Source organism: Ascidiella aspersa, chromosome 2 (genome assembly GCF_963924565.1).
Source record: "Ascidiella aspersa chromosome 2, kaAscAspe10.2, whole genome shotgun sequence".
Classification (NCBI taxonomy): Eukaryota; Metazoa; Chordata; class Ascidiacea; order Phlebobranchia; family Ascidiidae; genus Ascidiella; species Ascidiella aspersa.
The window spans coordinates 18,774,103-18,800,642 of NC_139448.1; the positions used below are offsets into that span (position 1 = coordinate 18,774,103).

Below are 26,540 nucleotides of genomic sequence, written 5' to 3' on the forward strand. Positions count from 1 at the left end.
GAATATTTTCTAGTGCTTTCCTTTTTTTTTGTTTAGTATTTTTAACATTAGAAAGAATCTTAAACTGTTTTAATAAGCTAAATGTTGATTATCATTTAAAGAACGTTCTGCCTAATGAAATCAGTAGTAAGTTACTAACTGAATTTGTACTAAATTCTGGTCGCAGATTGTGACATATTGAATGAAATGATTTTTTTCTTTAGTTTAGGCTGAAGGTTGTTATTCAGCTAGGTGCAAAATTGAGGGGGCAATTAATTGCAAAACGTTTGCTAACCTGTGTATATTGTACTAAAAATATAATCTCCTAAAAGTTCCAATTGTCGTTTGAAGCAGTTGTGTTAACTGTAATGCATAACAATAAAAAACAAAAACATGAAACACTTTAGTAATATTTGCTGAATATTGGTCTAAAATTGACCTTAAGTAACCCCTTAGCGCATTTACTATTTTTGCAACATAACACATTTAATAAAATTGCGAACTCTAGACCTGGCATTACATGTTATAATCGCTTGCCCAAAAACGCTTAAATGACAATTAATTATTGGGCAAGGGTTATTACAAACCGGTTTCCCTTTATCTAAACTTGCCGCTCGCCTATACAATTACCACAACGATTTTCGATATTCTACTTGAACATCCCTAGTAATAGCCTCTAAATGTATTTTTAAATTACTGTATAATGTAGTTGTTTAGTGGTCTATTGGGATATCTCTTTTTTTAAATTAAGTTTATAATAACATTTAAACAGCACCAATGTAGGTAGGTTGTGAGGTGTAACCTCACAGTTGCAAGCGTTATTTTAAAGACATTGAGTTTAGTTTTATTAATATACAGATTGGCAAACAAATTCAAAAGCTTGTAAAGAATTACATTGCTAATAAGTTCTGCCTTTGTCATAGCATTTACAATGTGGATATATATGCAACATTTTTAAAATGTGTACCACTGATCCTTTTTCGCCTGTTTCAAGCTGCTCAACTGAAACGTCATTTGCTAGCGATGCCTCTTCGAGCTGTGAAAGCATTGAGCAAAACCAACGTACGGCGGTGTGTGAATTTATGCAACATCATGTTTGTAATCTTTTTGATTCCTTAGTGGAAATTTCTTTAATTGACAAACAGAAGTTTGGAGAGCTTTGTCAAACTAATGATGGCCGAGAACTGTTTGCCAAGTATGTAAACAAACAACGATGTGTGTTAAAACAAGTTGATGAAACAACATTCTATAAGCTTGCCCATAGCTTTGCCCTGGTCCTGTTTGAATGTAGTGAGGCAGATGACTTTGGACCAAGCAAAACTTTAATGAACATGTCATTTACATTTTACCACATTCCTGAATCCGCCTCAATTCAATTACATGTTGAAAATGAAGTGTTTGAGTTACCTACACCAGATAGTGAATTTGTAGAAAACTATGCACATGAACTATCTGATAGCTCTGAAGGTGAAGCTGATAGCAAAAGGGAAAGCAAGAAATTTACTTTTAGCTTCCAAAAAAAACAATCTAACAACAAGGAAAAAAAATTTGTGTCTAAAGCAGTAAATGATTGGTTTAAAAAAGAATTTGTTCCATTCTTTCAACCGAACAATTCCAGAAAATCTCTTGCTGAAACCAAGATTAATAAATCAGAACCTAGTTTATTGTCAAGTAAACTTGAAAATGATCAAGTAAGCAATCGACCTTATTATATTACAAAACCTGTGGAAGAAAACCAATCTAAAGTATATCTTTATCAAGTTCTTCGAAGGCAAGCTATTTGGAAATCTATAAGGTTTTGGAATGCTGCTTTTTTTGACTCCCTAAATAGTGAGAGACAAAAACAATTTGCCAGTAAAGGTGGCTGGAATTCACTCTCAGAGGAAGAACGGGCAAGTGTAAACCTTGCAATACAAAATGCAACTTTTGGTCAACTTGGTACTTTTATTTATAACATGAAGTACCTTGGACTTGGTGAGAAAACATGTATGGAATTTCTCAGAAAGCAAAGTATAATTGGTAACATCGGAAAAGAACTGTATCAAATACTTAAACTACAGGTTGAAACTCCCCTACATTTAGCAAATTTAAACTAAACAGTCTGTGTTATATTAGAAAAACTAATGATGTTAATTTGTGTGCTAATATATAAATGTTGTTAAACCTCTGTACAGGGATGTCCGATAATATCAGATCGGAGCTGATATTGATGCTCGACAGCAAAAAACATAGGAATTTTAGTTGATTTGCAATCCAACTCAGTTATTTCTACATAAAAATGTAATGTTATTAAACAATAGTAGTTTAGGAACTGGCAGTAACTAAATTTATTAATGCTAAAGCTTTTTTTGTCTTATAACCCAGAAAAAATTGCCACCTAATGTTTTACTTTGCTTGTTGGAGCATAGTCATGATGTCATTTGGTATGGGATCCTGATACTTTTTTATTTAAATATCGGGTGTCAGTATCGCAAAAAAATGACCAGTATCAGACATTACTACAGATCTGTATATTCATATCAAAATAGGTAGGTCAAAATGAAATTCATGTTTAAGTATATATTTGAAATGTGTTATGTGGAGAAGTATTTCAAAATACTATTTGGGTAACCGAAAAACCTACAGCTGGGGGTAACTTGCATGGAATTCTTAAAACTCTTTTGGGTAACCCAAGGCTTGCGGGACGGATCTGGCCTGACAATGTAAATTATCTTGGCCGCCACCTTTTTTATAAACTATGTACGAGGCTGTATCTTATAATTTTAGCTATTTCAACTCTGTAAATGGCTCAAATCTGATTATGCATCTCATCTAGTATGTTTGCATTTTAGAGCAAATCTAAAGGCATTATTATGTCTACCCTTGATTGAAACTTAAGAATAGAACTTATATATATATAAATCAGGGCTGCAGAGTCGGACTTGGGACTCAAGTAAGACCACATAAAACTACCAGAGTCCTGAATTCGACATGCGCAGTACCAAATTTCAAAAACTGATATGACCGCCAACTGGAAATTGTAAAGGTGGAATATGGGTTTGTTTTTTTTGCACAGGGTCGGACTCAGTTTATTTTTAACAGACTCCGCAGCCTTAATCTAAATGCATTTTATTACGCTTCCCTCACATCCATTGTCTTTTTAATATGAATATAAGACAGTGAGTTTAAAAGCGCTACTTACAATACGCCATAAAACAAATTATTGATGACATTTATCCTGTTTACCCCAAAAAAGTCATTACACCTTTGTTGTGATCATGGTAAACATTTAAATTTTTTACCAAATAAACACTTTTTTACTGCCTTCTTCTTAAATGTAGTTGGACCCATTTTTAATTGCAAAAAACCCTGGGTCCAATTGAGATTAACAGTCGATGCAGACATACTGTTGTTACAATAAAAATGCTTAAAAACTACATATTTTAAACATATGTTCTTTTTCTCCAAAGTTTTTAATTTACTTCTCAGGTTTTTGTTGTTAAATTAGAGATCTTAGTTTAAAATAACAATCACTGTTCTGATTTTGATGATCAGTGTTTAAAAGCTAATTTAATGCAAATTAGCTAATATTTTTTTAAATATCCCAAACATTCGTAAATTATAATATGACATCTATCTGTTAAAAACTGTTAGAAAAACTCAATTTGTGTTTTTTTATTTAGAATATCAGGGCCACTAAAAATTTAAAATCCTAACATTTGATATATTTATTTTGAATTATTAAAATGTCTCATTAGATAGTAGCAGTATTTATTTAGTTATTAAATCAATGTATTGTTGATATGCAATAGTAGTGATATCTTTTATTTTTTCGCTTTGTTTTAAAATTGTCAATTGCAATATTAAATAATACTGTACTGGTACATGCAAAGGCAGTTATTCTTTCGGTACATAAATTCTTTTTTTTGTTTTTTCGTCATTTAAGTATAAATTATTTCTTAGAGCAGTGGTTAATTTTCTATTAATTGTGTTGGTGAATCATGTATAGTCTATTGCAATTTGTGATTTTTTTGTTATTGATAAAATCACTCTTCTATTTTAAACAAAGTTATTAACCGATGCTACCATAGCAGTTAAAGGATGACCTTATCAAGGTAAATAATGAAAACAAAAGTAATTTACCAAGCTTGCATGCTGGTAAAGTAGTGAAATTAAAAGACTTTAGATTCACAGTAAGCTGTGTTAAGCTCCTGGTTTAATTTACCATGAGTGTGTGAGTCTACTACACTGAAAGTCAGCGAATAACTTTGTTTACATTAGAAAAATGATTTTTATCTTGTGATATGTTAAATGTTGGAGAAAATTTCATTATTATTTCAACTTGTTTAAAATATTATGTTTTTTCAGTGGCGTGTATATATGTATATAATGTATGTGTGTGTATTTACTAGGATTGTTCAAAATATGTTTTTTAAACACTTGTCAAACCTCTCCAATAGAATGATTGATACCTATTTTTTATATTGTAAAACCTATTTTCTATTGGATGATGACTTGGTTAACTTTAACGGATAATATATATAAATGTCATTTTTAAAACACAAAATAAAAAATTATGTATTTTTTTTACAAAAAATAATTCTTACTTTTTGAAATTTCCTAAAAAACTTAAGTCACTTTGTGACTATTACATCCCATAAAGTGGTATTGTATTTCAATACTTATATTCCCTATTGACTTGTATTTTTCTAATAAGTTGTTAGAACAAGAAAATTATGCATTAAAGATTAAAAAATGAGTGTTATGTTAAACATTTTTATGTATGTTCACAGAAACAAAACACCAAAATATAAATGTTACATTTAGAAATTTTGCATTAAGGATCTTAACAGTTAAACAAAAACTTTTTGGATTTTTAACCCTGTACTGCTGTATGTATATATCAATATTTTTGCTATACGAGTAGTTTATTTATACAATATTCACTGACATACACAAGTCAGTTATTAACTGCCGGTATTTTTACCACGTTGTATTAAAAAAATATTTTCGATATCACTAAAAGTCATATTTATCAGAGAACAGTGAATACTGAATAGTGCTATATTATTTTTGCACACTTTGTTTACAATGGCTTGAGCTTTGGCACGAAAAGCAAAACCTTAATTACTGTACTTTGTTTTTCGTTCAATAAAAAATATATTATAAATATGCCGTGTGATATGTTTTATTGGGCTTCAAGTGTCTGAATTGCTTAAATGTGTGTTCAAAATATCAGGTTCCATGTTGGAAACTTTTCTTAAAGCGTGGCTTCTTATAGAGCAGTGGTTCTCAAACTGGGGTCCGCGAGACAATTTGCTGCGACCGCGAAACACCCAACAAAAAATGAACACAACGCTCCTAATTGAAGAAATTACTTCACCAAACCAAGTTGATTATTATTAACTGTTTATTCACGTTATTGTACGTTTCAAGTTGAATTGTCCGTAGTGTTGCGTTGCGCTAATGAGAATTGCGTTTTTACTGCTTGCTGCGCTGGCAATGTGGACTGTACGGTCGTGGTTTTAAAACTGTTCGTGATTGCTTCACTCAAATAAAGTGATTCGTTAGACTGGTTAGAGGTTAACAAAGCCGAGCTGATAGCAAAAAAGCAAGTGCACCCGTCCCTCGATACCATTATTATTTTGTGTGTATTTTTTCTTGGACCTAACCTAAAGATTGTTCAGCAATTTTATGTAAAAAATCGATGGCGCAACAATCAAATTTTATTTATTCATTTGTAACACTGCTGGACTACGACTTTGTTACCTAAAATTATTACAATATTGTGTTTATGTAGGACAGGGCTGCCACTCTCAAAATTAAAAAAACACTAGATTGGACTATAAAAAAACACTAGATCTGAAGAAAAACCAGGGAGTCGAACCGGAACTTTATGAACCGGTTTTGGGTCAATTTTTTCCGAACCGTAACCGAACCTGAACCGGTTTTTATAAGATTTTAAGGAGCCGAACCGGAACTGAACCGAATAATTTGAAAGTACCTTAACCGAACCCGAACCTGTAAACAAAAGCGGTTCGCTCCAGCATGACGTCACAACTTCTATTTTAGTCAAGATCGCCATGTTCGAAATTTTATGAAAAAAATATGAACATTGAATAAAAAAATCGTTCATTTTTTTTTTTTTTTAGATATTTCAATATTGAGTTGACTGTTTTTTTAATAAGTCACGGAACTTAGATTAAATGAATTACAATTCAAAGATTATTCTCTACATTTATCGACCCATATTTTGAGATTTAGCGCAAATTATATTGTATCTGAACCGGAACTTTATGAACCGTTTTGAAATAACGATTGTCGAACCGGAGCTGAACCGGAACTTTTAAATTACTCCGAACCGAAACCGGAACTGAACCGGATTTTCGAAAAATCCTTGAACCCGAACCGAACCTGAACCGGAAAAGTCAAACGGTTCGACTCCCTGAGAAAAACCACTAGATTTTCATCGCGACAACGTATTGCCATTTTTATGTTGATTTAACATCTCCAGACGTTTAATCAATGTAAAAACAGACAGACTTTTTAAGTCTGTGTGCCATAATTGCGTTATTAAAGCTACTATTTGCTAAATATACACAACAAAAGCTCTGCTTTTATTACCGCTTTTTGTTGAATATTAAGGCACCTACTTAAAAAAATGTAGCAACAGTGGTTTTGAGTTTGGCAGTATTATTCTTTTATGCTTAACACTGTCTTTGTACGTTAAACGCCACTTGTGTTTGGTTGTTTTAACTTTATATAGCAAGCTTGGCATATTGCTGTATATCTATCAGTCTTGTCCGGTTTCAGTCTGGCTTTAAATTGTCGTTATTCAACTAATTCACGGTAAAACAGGCGATAAAAACTTGTTTTTTCGTGACGGAGTTACGTCACACTCCGACTATATCAATTGAACTGTAAATTACAATAAAAGGGCCAATCGCAAGGATTGGGTTTGGGCCCTGGGGGCAGTTCTATTTACTATAACTGAGTATAACTGACCCTGTGGGTCCTAGCCAGAGATTGCCAAAAATTCCTCCCAGGAGGTCGACTTTTTGAAAAAGGAATTTTTATTTTGCCGGCTAATTTATCAGCTTACCTATTCTAGACCTGCTCCTTCCTCTCACTCCCCTCTTCTCCCTTTTGCACCTTTGGTTGGCAAGCGGTGATAGGCCAACACCCTACAGTGCAGCACTACAGCTGTACAAACTTCTAAATATAGTCTGCTGCCCGACAATAACAGTAATCAGTATAGAAACTTGTTATTAACAAGCATCGAACCATCGACGATTACCAAACATAATCAGGCTTTTACATTTGATTAAAAAAATGAGATTTTCATTCACTTTACCATTTTTAACAATGGAAGCCGGGAAATAACTTAAAGTTTATTACTCCATTTCAAGGTTATAAAAACCACTAGATTCTCCAAGAAAACCACTAAACCACTAGATTATTTAAAAAAACACTAGATCTAGTGGAAAACCACTAGGAGTGGCAGCCCTGATGTAGGATTCTATTAATCTTAAATGTACCGAGGCAACTGACAATTTACGATTCTTAAAAAGATGAAATTAAAAAAAAAAAAGATTCTTAAAAAGACGAATTTACCTTCGGTTGAATTCATTTTGTCAGCATTAGACATCCATATTTGAAACTAGAAATCAAATCAAAATCTAACTAAAACTGTCGTTTTTGACAGTTATGTTTGATAACACATCATTTTTTTACGTACTTGTCGAAATGTGGATGTTCAAGATTAAGTACACCAAGATTGTCACGTTTTAGGGCTTATTTAGTAAAATTTGATGAGAACTAAATTAGAACAAGAACATACATCAAGTTTGTAGAGCTCTTCTGGCAAATGTAATTTTTATTCCGACGTTTCGACGTCCTATACAGGTCGTCTTCATCAGGGTAAATAACACTGAAGGCGACTAGTACAGTGCACGATAAACAAAGGAAAAAAAGGAAAAAAAGAATGGAACGCAAGCACGTTACAACGCAACGAAAACGTACATGCAATTCACAAATGAATTTTAAACTAGAATTACATAAGCGCTCTAATTCGCCGAATTGGGTGAAAATTTGACTATCACTATATTCAGGGTTACCATCTGCTCAGACCAAAAAATAAGCACGCTACTAAAGATCAGGGACAGATCCAGGACTCCGGGGTGAAATCGCGTTTATTAGGTTGAAATTGGCAAGTTAACCACCCTTATTTAATGCAAGCTTTGCCAAATTTTTCGCGTCAGAGCGCACCAGTTATACACCTTTTAAACCGTGGTGCATGGCAGCATGAAACGCCTAATTCTGACCCTGCCTGGTAGTTAAGTTTGGTTCACTTGGCGGATTTTGGCTTGTTATAAAATTGTTCATTGAATGATTTACTGTAAGGCATCTAGCAATTTTTTTGTAGTAACATTGTGTTTTCCATAGCCTCTAGGCTGATTTAGCCTTTTGTCTGTGCTGACACAAAAAAGCCAGTCTCACGTCAAGCCGAAAGTTTACTTGATTGCTAAAGCTATATAAACAATCACAATCCATTGTTATTATGTAATTTAATGCATTACTGTTATAATCTGGGTTAAATAACTTGGTAAATATCAATAAAATATTGATAAAGAACGCTTTTAAAAACTAAAATAAGCACGTTTCTTAGAAATAAGCACGGTATGACCCTGACTATATTGTTCATTGATTTTCAAATTCGTAAAGCAGAGATAAAAAATAAATTGTCGGTGATTAAGGTGTTTTAAATGTTTTATACTTTTACGATGCTTTTTCGCTCCATCGATTGAGTTGAACTTTTTTGTTTGTTATATATTAGCTTTCAAAAAAGTTATATAATAAGAAACGGCTATTGTGGGCTGGAATTTTAACTAATTTTAGGTTGTTTAGTGATGATAGGCGAGGAACATGTTTAACTTTTGTTTCAACTTTTAAAACCGCGATGGCTCGCGTTATGATAAGAAAATAAAAGTGGGATGATGTTAAGATATGGTTCAGCTCTGTTGTGTTAAAATTTAAGAAAATACCTCGGTTCGAATTTTTTTTTTATATTTTGCCTTTACTTTAGCATCGTGCAGTTAAACCAATGTTCTACGGAAAATCCATATCGTTAAAAATATCTGAATGGCGAACAAAAAAAATGAAATAGCCTTTTTTGTGTTACATTTCCCTCGGTTAGGAAAATTAGCGAATGGTGACTTTCGCGTTAAGAAACGTTAATCAGCATCCGGAATTGAGCCCCACCATGAAGTGTTCAATTTGAAATGACACGTTTTCAAGAAGAATCTTTTATCTTTCAATAAAGACAATTATTCGAGTTTAATTTGCTTTTTTTTTTAAAAAAATTTTATCGCAACGTTTATCGGAAGAAAACCCACAACGTGCTGGCAGAAGACAGCTTACGATCGACGAACTTTCCCCATTTCTTGTCTCGAAAAACTTTGCAACGAGCGCACTCTATCAGACGATAAAGAGAACATGGCAAAAAAACGAATGTGACTAAACTGGACAAATGGCTCAACTTACTCATCTAACATATATGTAATAGTGGACCTACTAACGCTATTTCTGTAAATTTATTGTCGTTCTGTTGTTATTTATAAACGCAGATTCGTTTTATAAATTACTGTGGTAAGCTGTTGGAACATCCAACCTCAAGAAATGGAGTCGGATTCAATCTTAGCGTAAACCAGCCAAGTTTGCGCTCGACAGTATTCTACAGCAACTACAATAAATTGTAGATAGACCCTAATGGGATAATATAATTCATAATTCCAAAATAAAACTGTAGGCCTACTGTAAAATCTGTTACCCTGGCCCATGATCTTCGTAACCCTTGATGTTCAATTAAATCTCGTAAAACACAGTGAATCGTGCCCATTGTTTGTTTGATTTATTGCTACGTCCTAGAAGCACCAAGGGATTTCCCCGAACTTGCAATCTTTATTGTCTACTAAAAATAAAAGGTTACATTTTTATTTCATCTTTAAATGTTTAGAAAGTTGGATGCAGTTCTATGCAAGCAAATGTACTTTTCAATCTTAGTTTTTTAGTTTAATAGCAATACAAACTGTAATAAAACTTGAGTGAATCGTCCTAACTCGACAACTTATAAAATATTAGTGAATAATTTTCCCTGAAAGCTTTATAAAAACTGCTTATAAAATTTGATTTAATTTGTCTTTTCTTATTTCTTAAAAGAAATATTGTGGTAAACGGGCTGAAAAAAACTAAAAAAACAGTATGGCCATTCATCGCAATTTTATCGCAGGAAAAAACATAAAGGTTTGTTAGAGTTTGTAGTATAGATTTGGCATATTTGGGCTTTTTTATTTTGGCCATCTGGGAACCCTGGTTATCGAAACGCAACAGGTGTCTTGCCTTCGTTTCATCACTATTACGTTTACAGTTTTGTTGGTTTGTGACTTTGCTGGAAGTTATGTTGGACTCAAGAAAAACGAAATTATAACCACATTGACGGCGAATAGGACTATGCCTTACAGTCGGCCGGTCAGCATTCTTGCCATTCTGTGGCCAGATTGAAAAATTTGGATGTTGCGCGGGGGATATCTTTAAGCAGCTCAAAAAGAATACATGTTTTACGGAAATTTGCGCGGCTTGAATAACGTTATTTTTAACATTTGCAAGGCTGAAAATCTGAAGCGCCACAACATTTTGCTCTATTGAGTAATTTTTTGCCGCTGGGCACAAGGTTATTTTACACGATATATGCGGCTTCGACTGCGGCTGGACGAACAGCTGCGGGGGATATAAATCTAAAAAAGTCCTATGTCTTGTGGCAGGTACACACCGGATATTTTTTTTGAAAACACATTTAAAAAATGGATTTGCACACCCTAATTCCACAAAATATTAAAAAAAGTTTTGAGTTTTGAGCACACAATAACAGATATAAACAGTCTTTGCTAAATTTTGTTATGTTGGCAGTTTTTTTTTTTTACTTTAAATAAACAACTTACAAACGACTACAAAATTACATAAAAACCCTCTTAAAAAAGTAAACTAAACAAGTTATAGGGTGTTGTTGTAAAATTGTATCAATCAAATCCCCTGTAAAACTACCTTTATTGTGTTTACAAATAAAATATATTTCCGGCTGTAGCATTTATCATGCAATATTACCTGATATTGCCTAATTTGACGTCACTATACACGTGACCTTTGTTCACTGAGGCGTGACCTAACGCCGAATTGTGCGTAATGTTTCGCATTCATTCTATTTGATACGTCTTACTAATTAGCGTCTCTTTTGGAGGAGCGGAGCAGGCATCGTACACAATCTCTCGTCCCCAACAGGGAACTTCAGAAGGACGTGCGATTTTCTTCACATCACAACTATTAAATTAGTAAGACAGACAAGGGATTTTCGTTCGAAGATTACTTATAGTTCGCAAGTCGAATTTTCAAAAATATAAATCGTCGAATTTTTCTGCAAAAGTATTGTGTTAATTAATTGAATAATTTGCATTAATTAGTTCAAGACCAATGTATGTTGTGCGTTGTGCGTGAATGAATGGTGGATTGGAACTGTATATTTTACTGCTGTATATTAATCGAATAGCTGTCGCGTTAAGCTTGGCAGAGTTTTGGCTAACACAGAAATAGCATCCGGTTTCTCACGGCATAGATCGCGCGAACTGAGACCGGTTTTCTAACCGCTGTAGCTAACAAAAATCCCTCTGTTTTCTGTCAGAAATCGAACTCTGACCTAACCTAAACTCACACACACTATGTCAAAAACAAGCGCTCAGTCGTCAACTATAATTGACGGAATGGAGCCGGCTTTGCTGACAAAAATCCAGTCACTGGACAAGCATCCCCAAGATGCAAAGCAATCAAAAATGCAGGTGCAAGATCACGAAGAGCAAGCGGAGAAAGCACTGCAAACAGAAGGACATCACAATGACATCGAAGTAGACCAACTTCGAGAAGAATGTGATGCTCTGTTACGGCGATTGGGAGAAATAATGAAGAACAGTATGCTGGCAGTAAAGCGGGCACAAACATTTCTAAACCTCCACACTTGGTGGAGTCGATCGAGTCGGAATGGGGCAGCCCTGTGAATTTAGTTGCCAAGCAAAACCGCAAATATCGCGTCACAGTTGATTTTCGCAAACTGAACTAAGCCACAACAAATTCGAGCACCAACAAAGCAATCCCAATAATGCAAGATTGCACAGATTTCCTCAGAGGATCGACGATATTTTCGAAACTAGACTTAAAAGACGCATATTACTCCGTCGGCGTAAGGCGCGAAGACCATCACAAGAGGGCCACAATTGCGCCAGGCAGAAAACCATTTGCTTGGACGAGACTTCCACAAGGCCTCAAAAACGCTGCAGGATGCTTTCAAACATTTATGAACGATGTGCTCAAAAACGTACCAAACTGCCTGGTATATTTAGACGACGACATCCTAGTATTTTTAACAACCGACGCAGAACACGAAGCCGACTTACGTCGTGTGCTTGAAAGACTCGCCGAATACAACCTTTATGTCAACACGAAGAAATGCGAGCTCGCAAGACGGGAATTGCAATTTCTCGGACATGTGATATCAGGCAGAGGAGTTCGACCGCCAGAACGCAGAATTCAGGCGCTGCAAAAAGTTCAACTCCCAAAGACCCAAAGGCAACTGCGACAGCACTTAGGAAGTCTAAACTACTTCAACCGTTTCCTACCGAAGTGCGCGGAAACTCTAGCACCCGTGTATGCAATGCTAAAATGCAAAGGGACAAGACAAGCTCTGACCTGGACCGAAGAACAGAAACAGGCCTTTCAAGCGTCAAAGGACAAATAATCAGACGCCGTTGCACTTTGTCATCCGTTGTTAGATGCACCTCTTTCAATCACGAGCGACGCTTCAAACCTAGGATGCGGCGCGGTTCTACAATAAAGTGTAGACCAAAAATGGGAACCTTTAGCTTTTTTCTCAAAAGCCTTCAACAAAAATCAACAAAAGTATTCCGCGTTTGGACGCGAATTACTTGGCATTTACCTAGCGGTGAAACACTTCATATATTACATCGGAGAGAGAAACAACGATTTTCACCGATCATCTTGCTTTCGTTCACGCCTTCACATCAAATGAAGATCGCAAAATTCCGCGAGAAGCGAGACACTTGGCCTTCATCGCCGAATTCGCCACATCTATGGAACATGTAGCAGGAAAGGATAACGTCGTAGCCGATCACTTGTCTCGAAACGCGCTCAATCACGTACAACTCAACACGGAAGCGATTGACTGGAAAGCCATCGCACAAGCGAAAGAAGAAGACCCAGAATTGAAAGCCCTATTGGACAACGGCACTGGCATGTCACTACAAAAGCTCGTTCCACCAACCACGAAGACGGAATTGTGGTGTGACACATCAAGCTCTGTGCCAAGAATATACATTCCGCAAGGGTTTCGACATCACGTCTTCCGGATTCTACACTCCGTGACCCATCCAGGAATCAAACCCACCATCGATCTGATCGCCAAACGCTACGTATGGCCACATATGAAGAAGCATGTTCGCATCTGCACTTTGACCACAGACCGTGCACTGTAAACTGAAAAGGTGGATTTTAAAGGCCAGGAGGGTGGAATGGCATGTTTTCGCCCCTAAAAGGCATTTAATTGCGATTTATACCCCAGCTATAGTTGTACGAAAGGTGAGATTTTAATTTTACACCCCAACGCTAGGTTAGAAATTTTTTTGCACCTTAAAAGGTGATTTTAAAGGGGTGGTGTTTTCCAAAAATACCCCTGTCACTGATTTAACGTTGGGTTAGATTTAGTTTTCCACCCACCTAGTAGTTACATATTTAGTTTAGAAATTTAACACTGTAGAAGCCATTTTGTCATATTGTGTTTACACAGAGAATTTTTGTTTTTAATCGATGTGTCGTAACGGAAAATTTTCAGTAAACATCTATGGCCTAAATTCTTTGCAACCACATTGTAATGTTTACGTTACTCCTTGGAGCCAATGTGCAAACGATAAGCGGAAAGTTTTCGGTAAAATTCCGTTACGTAGATTTCTTGCAACCACATAATATTTGCACCGAATTTGCAAACAATTCAAATTGCTGACACCAATTTTTATGCGTCAAGGTATTTACATCCGTTTTTTTGTATATGTTTCAAAACACCGCGGTCTGAACATTAGTCGGTTTCCCCGGTTGTGTGATTTTTAAACTGTTGACATTTTAACTGGAGGCAGAGGCTGTTTCGCAATCGCATTTTGACGTAAAATTTGTATGTTTCGCGTCAGAAATAAGTGTGAAAAAGGTTTAGACCACGCCTTGTTATCACGTGATATTTTGTTAAGTATTATAAGAATTAATGACGTAAATCTTTCTTTATCGCAGAAATTTTCTTAACTGATTCTCGTCTATAAATAGCGTGTTCAATCAATAAAAAAAAGAGAGATAGAGGCTTATATAGCTTCTACTCAGACAGCAAACTTGAGTGCTTTTGTGACTGAACCAGATAGAGGCTTTTACAGCTTTGACTGAAGACAGCAAAAATTGACTGTTCATGTATCTGAACTAAAGGAAAGAATTGGACCTGAATGGCCTCACGAAGACAGGCCATCTCAAATCTTGTAGGAGTGTGGTCGATTTATCTTGGCAATTATATAAATGAAGACTCATTAATCCTGACCCGCACCCCCTCAAAATTGGTGCCCCGAGTGAGGAACGAACCACCTGCAAACTACTTTCCCAAGAAGACTGAAGAAACGAAGCTCAAAGAAAAAAAATATGTGCCTTAATCTGTATGGACCACCTACAAACAGCCGCATAAAAACTGTCATGTTTGGAACTTGCAAGAAGCCAGCTTTAGAAGAAATTAATCTCATCGAAAGATACGTGAAGAGACGCTCCATAGCGTCAGCAAAGCATTTGCTTGGAATTCGAAACACGAAATACAAACAAGCGTTGCCGATAAAGACATCACCACCGTTTGGAATCATGGAAAACGAAACGGAATTATGGATTTCACAATAACTGATTCTGCCTAGTTTATCAGGTGAAAAATCTATTATCTTTTAAAATAAAAACAAAATTATATATATAATAAGTAAAAATATCGACTGAAAGGTCTGTAAATTGTTTTAATGCGACTTTCTATTAAACCATTATGTATCGCATTTCGCAAATTATGTATAGTCTATATCTATGAAGTCTAAGCTTAAACGTCGATCGCACGATCTTTTGATAAATGTTAAAAGAGCTTAATTTTTGTGCTTGGAGCTCAATAGTTTGAAATCAACGCGTTAAACTTGTGAATCACGACTTAATTTTGTTGTGCACGAAATAATTTCGTGTTAAATTTCCGAATTCTTTTAAACATTTGGTACGTTTTGGGTTTTTGTCTGTTTTTCTCTCATCACGCAGCCGCGTTTACACACGAGTTTAAACATCTCGTATCAAGCATAATGATTTATCCACACGCGAAACATTAGCTTTCAAATCACAACTTTAGGAACACCCCATTTCCTGCCTTTTGTTGAAAGCAATAGTGAATAAGCAGCAACTTCAAAGCGTATTTTCTTGTGATGCGTCGTTATTTTAAAACTTACATTGAACGAATTGTGCAAACTAAAAAAAAAAAATGCAAATTTTTAAGGAAATGTTGCTCAATGTTAAAAATCAAAAGAATTTAATTTTGTATTGAATCGCAAAAGATGTAACGTGAGTAATTACAAATTGCAGTAATTAATTGTCTCAAACTTTAAGTGTAACCTGTCGCGCCTATATATATATATAAGTATAAAAAATATGTGTGTTTATAACCAAAATGTTAATAACCTAAGTTTGAAGTGTTGCAATAAAAATGTTCAAGACATACGTACACACATCTGCCGAAAAATATTTCGCATTTTTCAGAATACAAAAGCACGTTGGACAGCGAAAGGTCACAGCACAGCGCAGCGCACAATGAATGGCTTTCCGGTGACGTCAAAATTACAACGCACCAAACAGGGAGTTTCCCCTGCTGCCGCACAGATCGCCTGAAAAGCTCAATCCACAGCAATGCAATGGTGTGTCAAGCACACAACAATTTCGAGCAACTCAGCGAACGCTGACATCAAAGTCCTCGGTTGCTAATTCAGGCACCAAAGAGAAAACTTTCTCGAGGAATCAGGAATCTGACTAAAACAATTGCGCAAATGCGTTATGTGATCGAACAATTTTCGCGTCCACGTGTCCACACACATTTCACAAACAAATAACCAGCTTTTAATATGCAAGCTGTTCCAAAATCTAGCGTGGGAATATTTGTAGAAGCCATTTTGTCATATTGTGTTTACACAGAGAATTTTTGTTTTTAATCGATGTGTCGTAACGGAAAATTTTCAGTAAACATCTATGGCCTAAATTCTTTGCAACCACATTGTAATGTTTACGTTACTCCTTGGAGCCAATGTGCAAACGATAAGCGGAAAGTTTTCGGTAAAATTCCGTTACGTAGATTTCTTGCAACCACATAATATTTGCACCGAATTTGCAAACAATTCAAATTGCTGACACCAATTTTTATGCGTCAAGGTATTTACATCCGTTTTTTTGTATATGTTTCAAAACACCGCGGTCTGAACATTAGTCGGTTTCCCCGGTTGTGTGATTTTTAAACTGTTGACATTTTAACTGGAGGCAGAGGCTGTTTCGCAATCGCATTTTGACGTAAAATTTGTATGTTTCGCGTCAGAAATAAGTGTGAAAAAGGTTTAGACCACGCCTTGTTATCACGTGATATTTTGTTAAGTATTATAAGAATTAATGACGTAAATCTTTCTTTATCGCAGAAATTTTCTTAACTGATTCTCGTCTATAAATAGCGTGTTCAATCAATAAAAAAAAGAGAGATAGAGGCTTATATAGCTTCTACTCAGACAGCAAACTTGAGTGCTTTTGTGACTGAACCAGATAGAGGCTTTTACAGCTTTGACTGAAGACAGCAAAAATTGACTGTTCATGTATCTGAACTAAAGGAAAGAATTGGACCTGAATGGCCTCACGAAGACAGGCCATCTCAAATCTTGTAGGAGTGTGGTCGATTCATCTTGGCAATTATATAAATGAAGACTCATTAATCCTGACCCGCACCCCCTCAACACCTGTATATTTGGTTATATCATGTTAACCACCCAGCTCGATAATTACTTTGTATTTTTTACAATTTTAGTTTACTGAAAATAAATGAGAATGAGACAACTATATATATCCTTATTGTTGTGTTGAAAAGTACGCAATTCCAAGACTGAAACGAATATGTTGTCTCCGAGAATTGCATAAAAGTTTTGAAAGACAAAACAAATTCGTGATAAACTATGAATGACTCCACATAGCTTGTTAACCTTACAGGTTTTAGAATACAGTAACAACGTAACTTGAGGTAATAAGAATGTTAGGCTGTTTACCAGGTGATTAAAATGAACCAATCAGAGGAAACGTACTGGCAGTTAATTATCCGCAAGAGTAAGTAGAAAATATTCATCCGCATAAATATTTTTAGGGACAAGATTCATTAAAATATATGAATACATAATTGTATATCTATTAAATTTATTTATTGTTTTCAATTCAATACAGCCAAGCTGGTTTCGGTTATAATATTATAATAATATTTATTGTTGTATTGAAGATTCGACCACATGCAAATTTATCATGTGGTCTGCGCAAAGGACTTCTGCGCAAAGTACTTTTGCGCAGAGTAAGATTAGAGCGACTTTGTAACATGTTAAGCATATTGGTGCCACTGGTTAGACTAAAAGTTGTTTTGTCAGGATAACTCAAATGACATACTGGCAAATATTAATTCGTCACCCAATTCATCAATGAATAGCAGCGCTACCACTGTGGAGTATGATGGCAGTGAAACAGAAGAATCCCTTAAACGCAGCACTTCTGATAGTTCTGATGATGAACACAAAATTAATAGTTTAACACAAAAGGTTTGGCCAGTGGTTTATAACATCCCCGCATTCCCCAAAACTCTATCTGTAGAGTTATCAACAGCTTTATGTTGGAGGAAAAATTAGAAGAAAAATAATTTCTATTATTTTTGATGACCTATGCAGCTATACCGAGTAAGTACATTGTATTTCCCTGTATGTTTTTATTTTTAGTGCGATGTTTAGTTATAGTCTGCGGATAAAAAGCAAGGTATTTATTTTAGTGGTAACTAATTAAGTTAAATATAATTATGAAGAACACAATGGGCAATATGTCTTTGCTAATATAAACTGTTTTTTTTTTAATGTATGAAAAACTCTTTCTTTACAAGAAAATATAAAATATAATATTTCTTTACAAGAAAATATAAGCAGTGAGATTTTATATGAAATATTATGCATGTACATCCTATGACCAAGCTGAAAGTTGCAAAAATCTATCATACCTTATATTAGGCAATGTAGGGTATGTCATCAAGACTAAAGTTTAGCCAAATTTATACCATTCTGTTTACATAAGTTTGAGTTATGATGATTTTCATATTAGGTCCTAACTCTCCTGTTTATTCATTGACATGTACGCTGTACTAAAAAACTTTCTAGTTTATGTAACAGAAATTTATGCTTTAGATATCCTTCACCATATCAATATAGAGAAGTCTGCAATGCTTTAGTTCGAAAGTATCCAGTGCTAAGAGACAGATTTTCTAACACAGGCTGTTATTTTGTAAGTTAACGCTTTTATTTAACAGTTTACAGCAACCGAAAGGCAGCTAAAATAGCCTAATAAAGTAGCCTGTACAGTGTACATCATAATATGAGTTTATTTATATTATTTTGTATGAATATAGGTTACTTGGGGTAATACTAATTTACGGAATGATGAATGGTCGGAACGCTCAGTAATTTACGGAATGGTCGGAATTGTCGGAATGGAATGAATAGTAAAGTTATATTGTGGATTTTTTTCCACAATATATTTATTTATGACATAAATCTTGGAATTGTCAATAGTGAAACATGATTTTGTGTTACCCATGGTTTAATTACTTTTTTTGTAAATCCATTTTTTTATAAAGATTCTGTTTGAAATGAGTAAAATAGTTGGAATAAACATAAATCAACGACTGAGAGAGCCACTTTTGTCGAAAGCTAAACGGATGATTCGGTGGTCTAGCATCTCCAATTCTTACATGGATATTCTAGGTAAGTTGAGTATGTAAACATTTTGCTAGAATCAGGTCCACAGGTTTCAGTACGATAAAATGGCAAAATAAGGGTCATAATGTGTTTTTGTAGAACTACAATTTTGTCTACCTATTTTAAATGCGTGCTACATTGCTACATTCTATAAAAAAACAATATGATGTGGTTAAATTTAAGGACTGTAGAGGTAATTTAAACATTTTTATAGCTGAACCCAAAGCCAAGTAGCCAGCAAATTGATAAAGAACTAAAGAATGTAGTCATCTATTTGTAAAAAATAATTTTATTTTTTAGAAATGGAAAACGCATTGATTCCATTTTTTGCCAAGTATATTTAAAGAGAATCTGGATCATTTTTTTATCATTGAAAAAGTAATGTTGTAAAATATAATTATTATAATATTAATAATTTTAAACAAACTTTACATAGGTATCAAGAACTAATTAGAGCTTCGTTAACTAGTGTATCAGTAAAGTTAACTTATTGTAAGATTTGAAATAGTGACCTTTGCCATATATATACTTAAACCATTATTTCTCCAAACGTAAAACAATGTTGGTTTGACCCTTGCAGTCATTTTATTGTAACCTTAATTGCATGAAATCTTAGGCTATATTGTTTCAGTTAGCCACCCTTGGCTTCTGTTGTTAGGATTGCTACAAATTCTGTGAATCTTTTAATTGATTTGTTAGTTGAAAAGTCTTGAAAAAACAATTTTTCAAGTTTTTTTAAATTGTTTTATGTGTTTTTTTAAACTTTATGTTTTTTAAACAAATGTTGTGTTGACCATGGCATTAATACTTTTTGTTTTCTAACAATATTTATGTTTTGTCAACCAGTCTGGTTTTAAACTATAAAATAGCTTCAAACTTGTTTTATAAAAATGTGTGGCAACCCTACAAGTCATATGCATGTTTAAAGGCCATAGTACACATGAACAAATTGTTGAATACAAGAAACTTTTATTTGCTTTTTGCGAAGCCTTTATTGTATGGTTGAATAAAGCATTGATCTAAATATGGACGACATCTTTCAAAATTTTTTGCACCAAGCTTTTTCTGTGACCCTTTATTTTTTGTATTATGTCTTATTACGAGGGCCCGCAAAAGTCAATAAGTTAAAATTTTTTAAGGACCTCGTCTGTCCACGAATCAAAGAATAAAGTTGTTTTCAGCACCTAGGGAACCGTTTCTAAGAAGTGTATAGGTTAAAATAAAGTTAAAATTTATAATAAAGTGAAAATTTTTTAATAAAGTCAAAATATGTCAAATTATGGCTTTTGACAAAGTTTGTTTGTTTCCCAAGAGTAATTTTTTGTAAAAATCGTCGTGGAAGCATTGTAAATCAGGAACTGAGACACAATTAAACTACCCGATCCTTTAGAAATTAGTGCATTTCTAAGCAAAAAGGTCTACAACAATTAGTGCATCCAAAGGATCAAAAAGTCCGACTTTAGACTTTAAGGTCTCGGACAATGCACTAATTTGACTTAAAGATTTAAGTTTAATAATACTTGACCTACCTAAACCCAAACGCTAACCAGCACCCTAACCCAAATAAAGTACATTGAATTAATAATTACATAAACGCTTTAGGCTCCAATACCTCAATTTGTGACGTAACAATCCTATGGTACCAGACGAGAAACTATCTTATGCCCACCCAAGTTTGGGCTTTTTCACCAGCATTTAAATAATTATTACATTAACGCACATTATTTGAGTTAGGGTTCGGGTTAGCGTGTGGGTTAGGGTGGGTCATGTGTTATTAATGCTATCTCACACTTTTTGTAATCTTTTGTGAATGTTAAGCGAATATTTTCAATTTATCTACGCCGGAAGTTTACTTAAAGGTCCAAATTATTGCATTGCCAAGACCTCAAGGTCTAAAAGTCTGGACTTTTCTGCCATTGGATGCCCTAATTGTTGTAGACCTTTTTGCTTAGAAATGCACTAATTTCTAACGGATCGGGTGCCATAAAAGCAGGCAAAATGTCACAATGCCCACTTGGATCAGCAGTAACTTTTATCGCAAATTGTCCATTTTTTGATTTATTGTTACGTATTTAAATAATTCTTATAAACCACTTTATCTTCATAAATGTGGTCTTTTCGAAGATCAACAATTTGCATTTTAGAAATAGCTTACTGACATTCTGTAATACAAAAATGCCTAAGCAAGCTAAATCCATCGCCAAACAACCTGACTTTGCGACAAAATATTACGTTTGGGTCTGAAATCGACAAAATATTATGTTTGAGTAACTGGCATCAATTCAAGGAAGAACTGTGGCCTCTACAAACAAGCAATTTCGTTGGGTTAAAATAAAGTTAAAAATTTTTTTTTTGGGTTAAAATAAAAATGGCCCTACTTATTACTGTTGGTCAGTATTACTGTAGATTAGCCAAACTACAATAATAATTTTTGCTTATTTTTTATCTTTCATAGGAGTCTACATCACCGTATCCGGTGATAAAAATTTCCAGTAATCAATCAATTTCTGTGCATGTAGATGCTTCTACTATATCTGTAGATGGAGACTTAATCACTGCAGTAGCTACGGCTATTTCAGCATATTGGATTTTTAATATTGTTATACCACATGGCTGTACAAAAACAATGGATTTTTTGTGTGGTTACATACTGCAGCTAGGCAGCGTTAACATTCCAAGCAGTGTTTTACAGGTTATAAACAGTTTGTAATTTTGTAACCAAGTAACTGCCAATTATCACGTTTGTACCTTAGTAAGCATATGATTAGTGTTAAAGTGTCGTTGAACTTACACTTTGATTTAATTTAAATGTAATATAACTACATAAACATATTTTTGCATAGCTTCAGTAAAAGTTCTTTTCTGAACATTTTATTTTTAAAAGTTGTAGTGTTATATGTTTTCTTTGCGGCCCACATTAGCTTTTTCGTTTGAAACTGTTGTTAAATAATGTTTTTAACTGCTACATTTTCGTTTCTATTTGTTAAATTAACCTTTGGAATAACCATTTCAGCCAAATACATGTTGTTTTTATATCGGTGCTATTTTCTTGTTAAAACTTTCTTTTCTGCAATGTGTTTTTGGACAGCCAAACAATATCTTATCTTATTTTTTTGATGTTTAGAAAGAGTTAAACTTCAACCCTGATTGAGTGTTTTCATCATGTTAATTATTTATTATGACGTTTTTACTTTTTTGGAATTCTGCCATGTTTTGTTAATGCTGTAAAATATACTGTACATTGTTTACGTCATCAGTATGTGTGATTATACAATTGGTAGATTGCTAAATCCACCCTATGTGGTGTAGTTCGGTATAGGGTGGATAAAGAATGGATCAGGGTGAAATGCGAAAAATCCACCATGGTTTGTGGTGTTTTACAACGGGGAAGATTTTCTTATATCAGGGTGGATTCGTACAATTCCTTTCCCTTTTGGGTGGATTAACATAGGGTGTAAACAGCAGTATCCGCCCTGAAAGTTAGAACGTTATATCCACCTTTGGGTGGTTTACGGAAAATAGAACCCAGGGGCATAAAAATTGATCCACCACTAAAGGTAGATATTTCTACCTTTTCAGTTTACAGTGTGGATCTCAGTTCACATCAAACCAGTGGAAGGAAATGATGGAATATTTGGGGATACAACATAATACAACCACCTCATTTCATCCACAAAGCAACGCGATCAACGTGAAAAGAAGATCTACAGTGCTCGCCAGCTGAACTTCTCTACGGGCAAACACTAAAATTGTCCAATGACGTTTTTGCCACTACGCCGCCAGAAAGCGAGGCAACAGCAGGAAGCATTCTTTTTTTTTTTTATTAATAAAATAGATAGCGAAAAAAACGAACAAGAAAAACAAATCAAAATAGTGAAGCTCTCAAGCAGCTAACGACCATTTACTTTTGTGTTTTGTCATACTTCCTCTTTTTAAAGCCGAATATCGCTCGGAAGTTCGCACAGAAGATAGCAACAGTAAAAAGCGTAACATAGTCGGGACAGTGTAGGCATATTTACATTGATAAATAACATATCGCGCGCATAAAAGGACACAATTCACAAATGTTTTGCACGGTTCGTTTTTGTGCACTCCAAAGAGTAATTGCTCGTGGGAAAAAACATGATATTCGTAGTTTAGTACTTAACCACGCACTCACGTTTTCCCAGTATTGACACGTAACAGGACACAAATAAAACAAGTGGTACAGGGTTTCCGTGGCCTTTTTGCAAAAAGTACATTGGTTAGATTCGCGAAAATTCTGGTCGTACATAGGCTAATAGATTTGTTGTTAGGAAGCTCGTCTGGGCTTCATTGCAGCCTTTTCCTTGACCAGTTGTTGGTAAGCTTCGGTGTGCTTGACTTGATGTTGGCGTTGTTTTCAGAGTTGAAGTCCGGGGAGTTCTTATCAGCATCGTTTAGAATGCTGCTTGCGGCTGTTGTAGAGTGTGGATTGTTATCAGCGTTGTTGACGCCAACGCTAAATTGGGGGGCATCTGCGTTATCGTTTGTTTCTCCGTGTGCTTTGGCTTGCTTGTGCTCTTCTTGTCTTTTTACTAGCCGAGGAAAATCTTTTTGACGTTTGGGACAGTTTGCTTGTTTGTGACCTTTCTCGTCACAATACTTGCAAGTGAACACTTGCCCATGATATGTTACGTAAAATTTACAGTCCGCCATCCTAATATAACTTGATAAAGGGTTTTCTTCCACGTCCGTTGAATTCATTGTCAAGATTCTCATTCCGGTTAACAACCCAACCTTGTCCTTCCTGTATGTCACCTTTTCAACCTTTCCATATTTTGCCGATATTTCCTCTGCTATGAGTTCAGTGGGGAAAGGGATAGCTACGATGTAAATCTTGTCATTTTCGTATAGTTTAACAAATTTTACTGATTCTGCTGCGCATAGCTTTGTGTAAAGTTCCAAAACATTTTGTCTATTGGTGCAAGTTATGTCGACGTTTTGGCCTCGCATTTCTGCAATCCCAACTAATTTCTTCAGCGGATAATCGATATTTTTTATAAGATTCAGAATTTCGTCTCTTTTCAATAAATTAACTGTCCTCATACTTAAGCAATTCGGCCTCTTAAAGCTGGCCGCATTTTTATTCACTGCCTGAGCGTAACTTGCTCTGCTTGCCATTTTTCGCTCCGCACTCCACGAGCGCCAGACTTGAAATGAGGAAGCATTCTTTGCAAAATTCGCGTCTACATGGACAAACAGCGATACAAGCCGACACGGCCGCGAAACAAAAGGCCCAACTACGTCGACAAGGCATTGATGACCTGCAAACACGTCTACGTGAGGAACGACGCTTCAAAACCACGCCTGGCCCCGCTCTATGACGGGCCATATAAAGTTCTTGACAGAAGCGACAAGTACTTCAAGCTTGACAAAAATGGAAAACCCGACAATGTTTCCATTAACCGCTTGAAAATCGCCTACGCTATGCTAACTGTTCAACGACAGCCGTCAGATAGCAACGACATTTCAACAGATGTCACCAAAGATGAAGACAGTTGCCCACCACCTCAGATGGAGCAGACCACATCTAGAAGACGAAACATTCGCCTCCCAGCCAGATACCGTGATTAGTTAACGTCATAGGACATCAGACTACGATTTTACGGACTATTTTTGTTTGTGCTTTAATTGTTTTCAATTTTTTAGCTGTTAGCTACTTCCCAGCTAACAATTTGACGTCGCAGCGACGTAGATTTTTGGTTTAAGTTTGGTCGATAAGACGTTGCAGCCAACGTTATTTCTACGTAAAAGCGTCGACACTTTACGACCTAGATGCGACGTTATGCAACTACGTTATTTATACGTTTATAATAAACGTTATTTTTACGTAGGAGTGTCGACCATTTACGACCTAGATGCGACGTTGTGCAACTACGTTATTTATACTTTTATCATGAACGTTGTTTTTACGTAGAAGTGTCTATTCCAGACGACGTAGATTAGATGTTGCAAATTACGATGTTCAGCGACGTTATTTATACGTTTATCATGAACGTTATTTTCACGTAAAAGCGTCGACACTTTACGACCTAGATGCAACGTTGTGCAACTACGTTATTTATACGTTTATCATGAACGTTGTTTTTACGTAGAAGTGTCTATTCCAGACGACGTAGATTAGACGTTACAAATTACGATGTTCAGCGACGTTATTTATAAGTTTATCACAGACGTTATTTTTACGTAAAAATGTGTGATCCGGACAAAGTTCATGCGACGTTGGAAACTACGTTGTAAAACTAGGTTATTGAAAGCGTTCACATTGTTATGTTTGCGTAATAGTTTGGACTCCATGCCCTACAAATTACGTTTGCAATGAAGTTACAAATTACGTTCGCAACTACGGTATAATGCGCAAAAAAGAAACATTAGAACGATTTTTTTGAACTTTTAAAACACTTATACTTGTTGTGACATATCTGACTGTAATTATTTACACTTGCAAATTCTTACTAAATCTTCTAAACAATTACCATCCAGGAAAATATAGAAATAATGTAGTATTGAAGTAAAACAAACACGGCAGTATAAAAATGTTGACAATAAAGAACTGTAAAAAAGACAAGAAAACTAAGAAAATTGGTCTGTGGACCTGCAAAACACACGAATTTTAGAATGTTACTTAAATTGCTCTATTACACTAACACAGTCTAAAAGACAAAATTGAAAAAGTTTTGCATTTCACAGACTATGTGTAAAACAATGCACATTAAAACAGGAAAGTAACGTTAACAACAACAACGTATTGAAAAAATAAGAACAATACAAATCCAGCGGTGTAAAACGAAAATCCAGCAGTTTAATCCGAATCTGAATGCGTGTGTGATACATCGAGAGAGCTGTTGGCAAATAATATAAAAATTAGGGAATAGGGAAGTGACTGCTAGGGCTACAGGGTCGAACAGGGGAATATATACCTTATAAAAATGAGTCATGTGTTTGTCAAGCTAAGGAAAACCGCATCCAACTTTCATCTGTTTAAGCTGCATTAACTGGGAAATGTGATTAATGACTACAAACATAACTTTTAACTTCATTTACGTTATGAAACCAAATCGAAATGAGCAAAGCCAAAAAAACTAATTGCAATGATGCACATGCTTCTACATAGTACAATAAATGCCCAACTGGTTGCCTTAAACAAAAAAATTAAAACAACCTGATAGTTATTTCATGTTTTTGATTTTTTTATTATGCCAGCAAAGTGTTTTGTGATTAATTGTTCTCACTATTGGTAATATTATGATCCAGACGTTTGGAATCCTAACACAATTCAACCATAGTTTCAAAATTTAGATGTGCCATTTACTAATTTAGCCAAGCACAGAAATTTTATATCACTGTTAATGTATTTTCTTGTACAACCTGAATTTG

At 35.0% G+C, this 26,540-nt stretch overlaps 1 protein-coding gene across 1 annotated transcript; it reads left to right on the top strand.

The window, feature by feature from the left end:
* Positions 1-906: 906 nt before the first annotated feature.
* LOC146164186 (uncharacterized protein KIAA0513-like) lies at positions 907-2,632 on the top strand. The gene has a single exon (XM_083382060.1). The coding sequence runs from the start codon at positions 939-941 to the stop codon at positions 2,073-2,075; it is 1,137 nt and encodes a 378-aa protein (XP_083238186.1). The 5' UTR covers positions 907-938; the 3' UTR covers positions 2,076-2,632.
* The last annotated feature ends 23,908 nt before the right edge of the window (positions 2,633-26,540 follow it).

Excerpts from the sequence above, each read along its gene's own strand:
- LOC146164186 (XM_083382060.1), top strand. The coding sequence starts at position 939 with ATGTGTACCACTGATCCTTTTTCGCCTGTTTCAAGCTGCTCAACTGAA.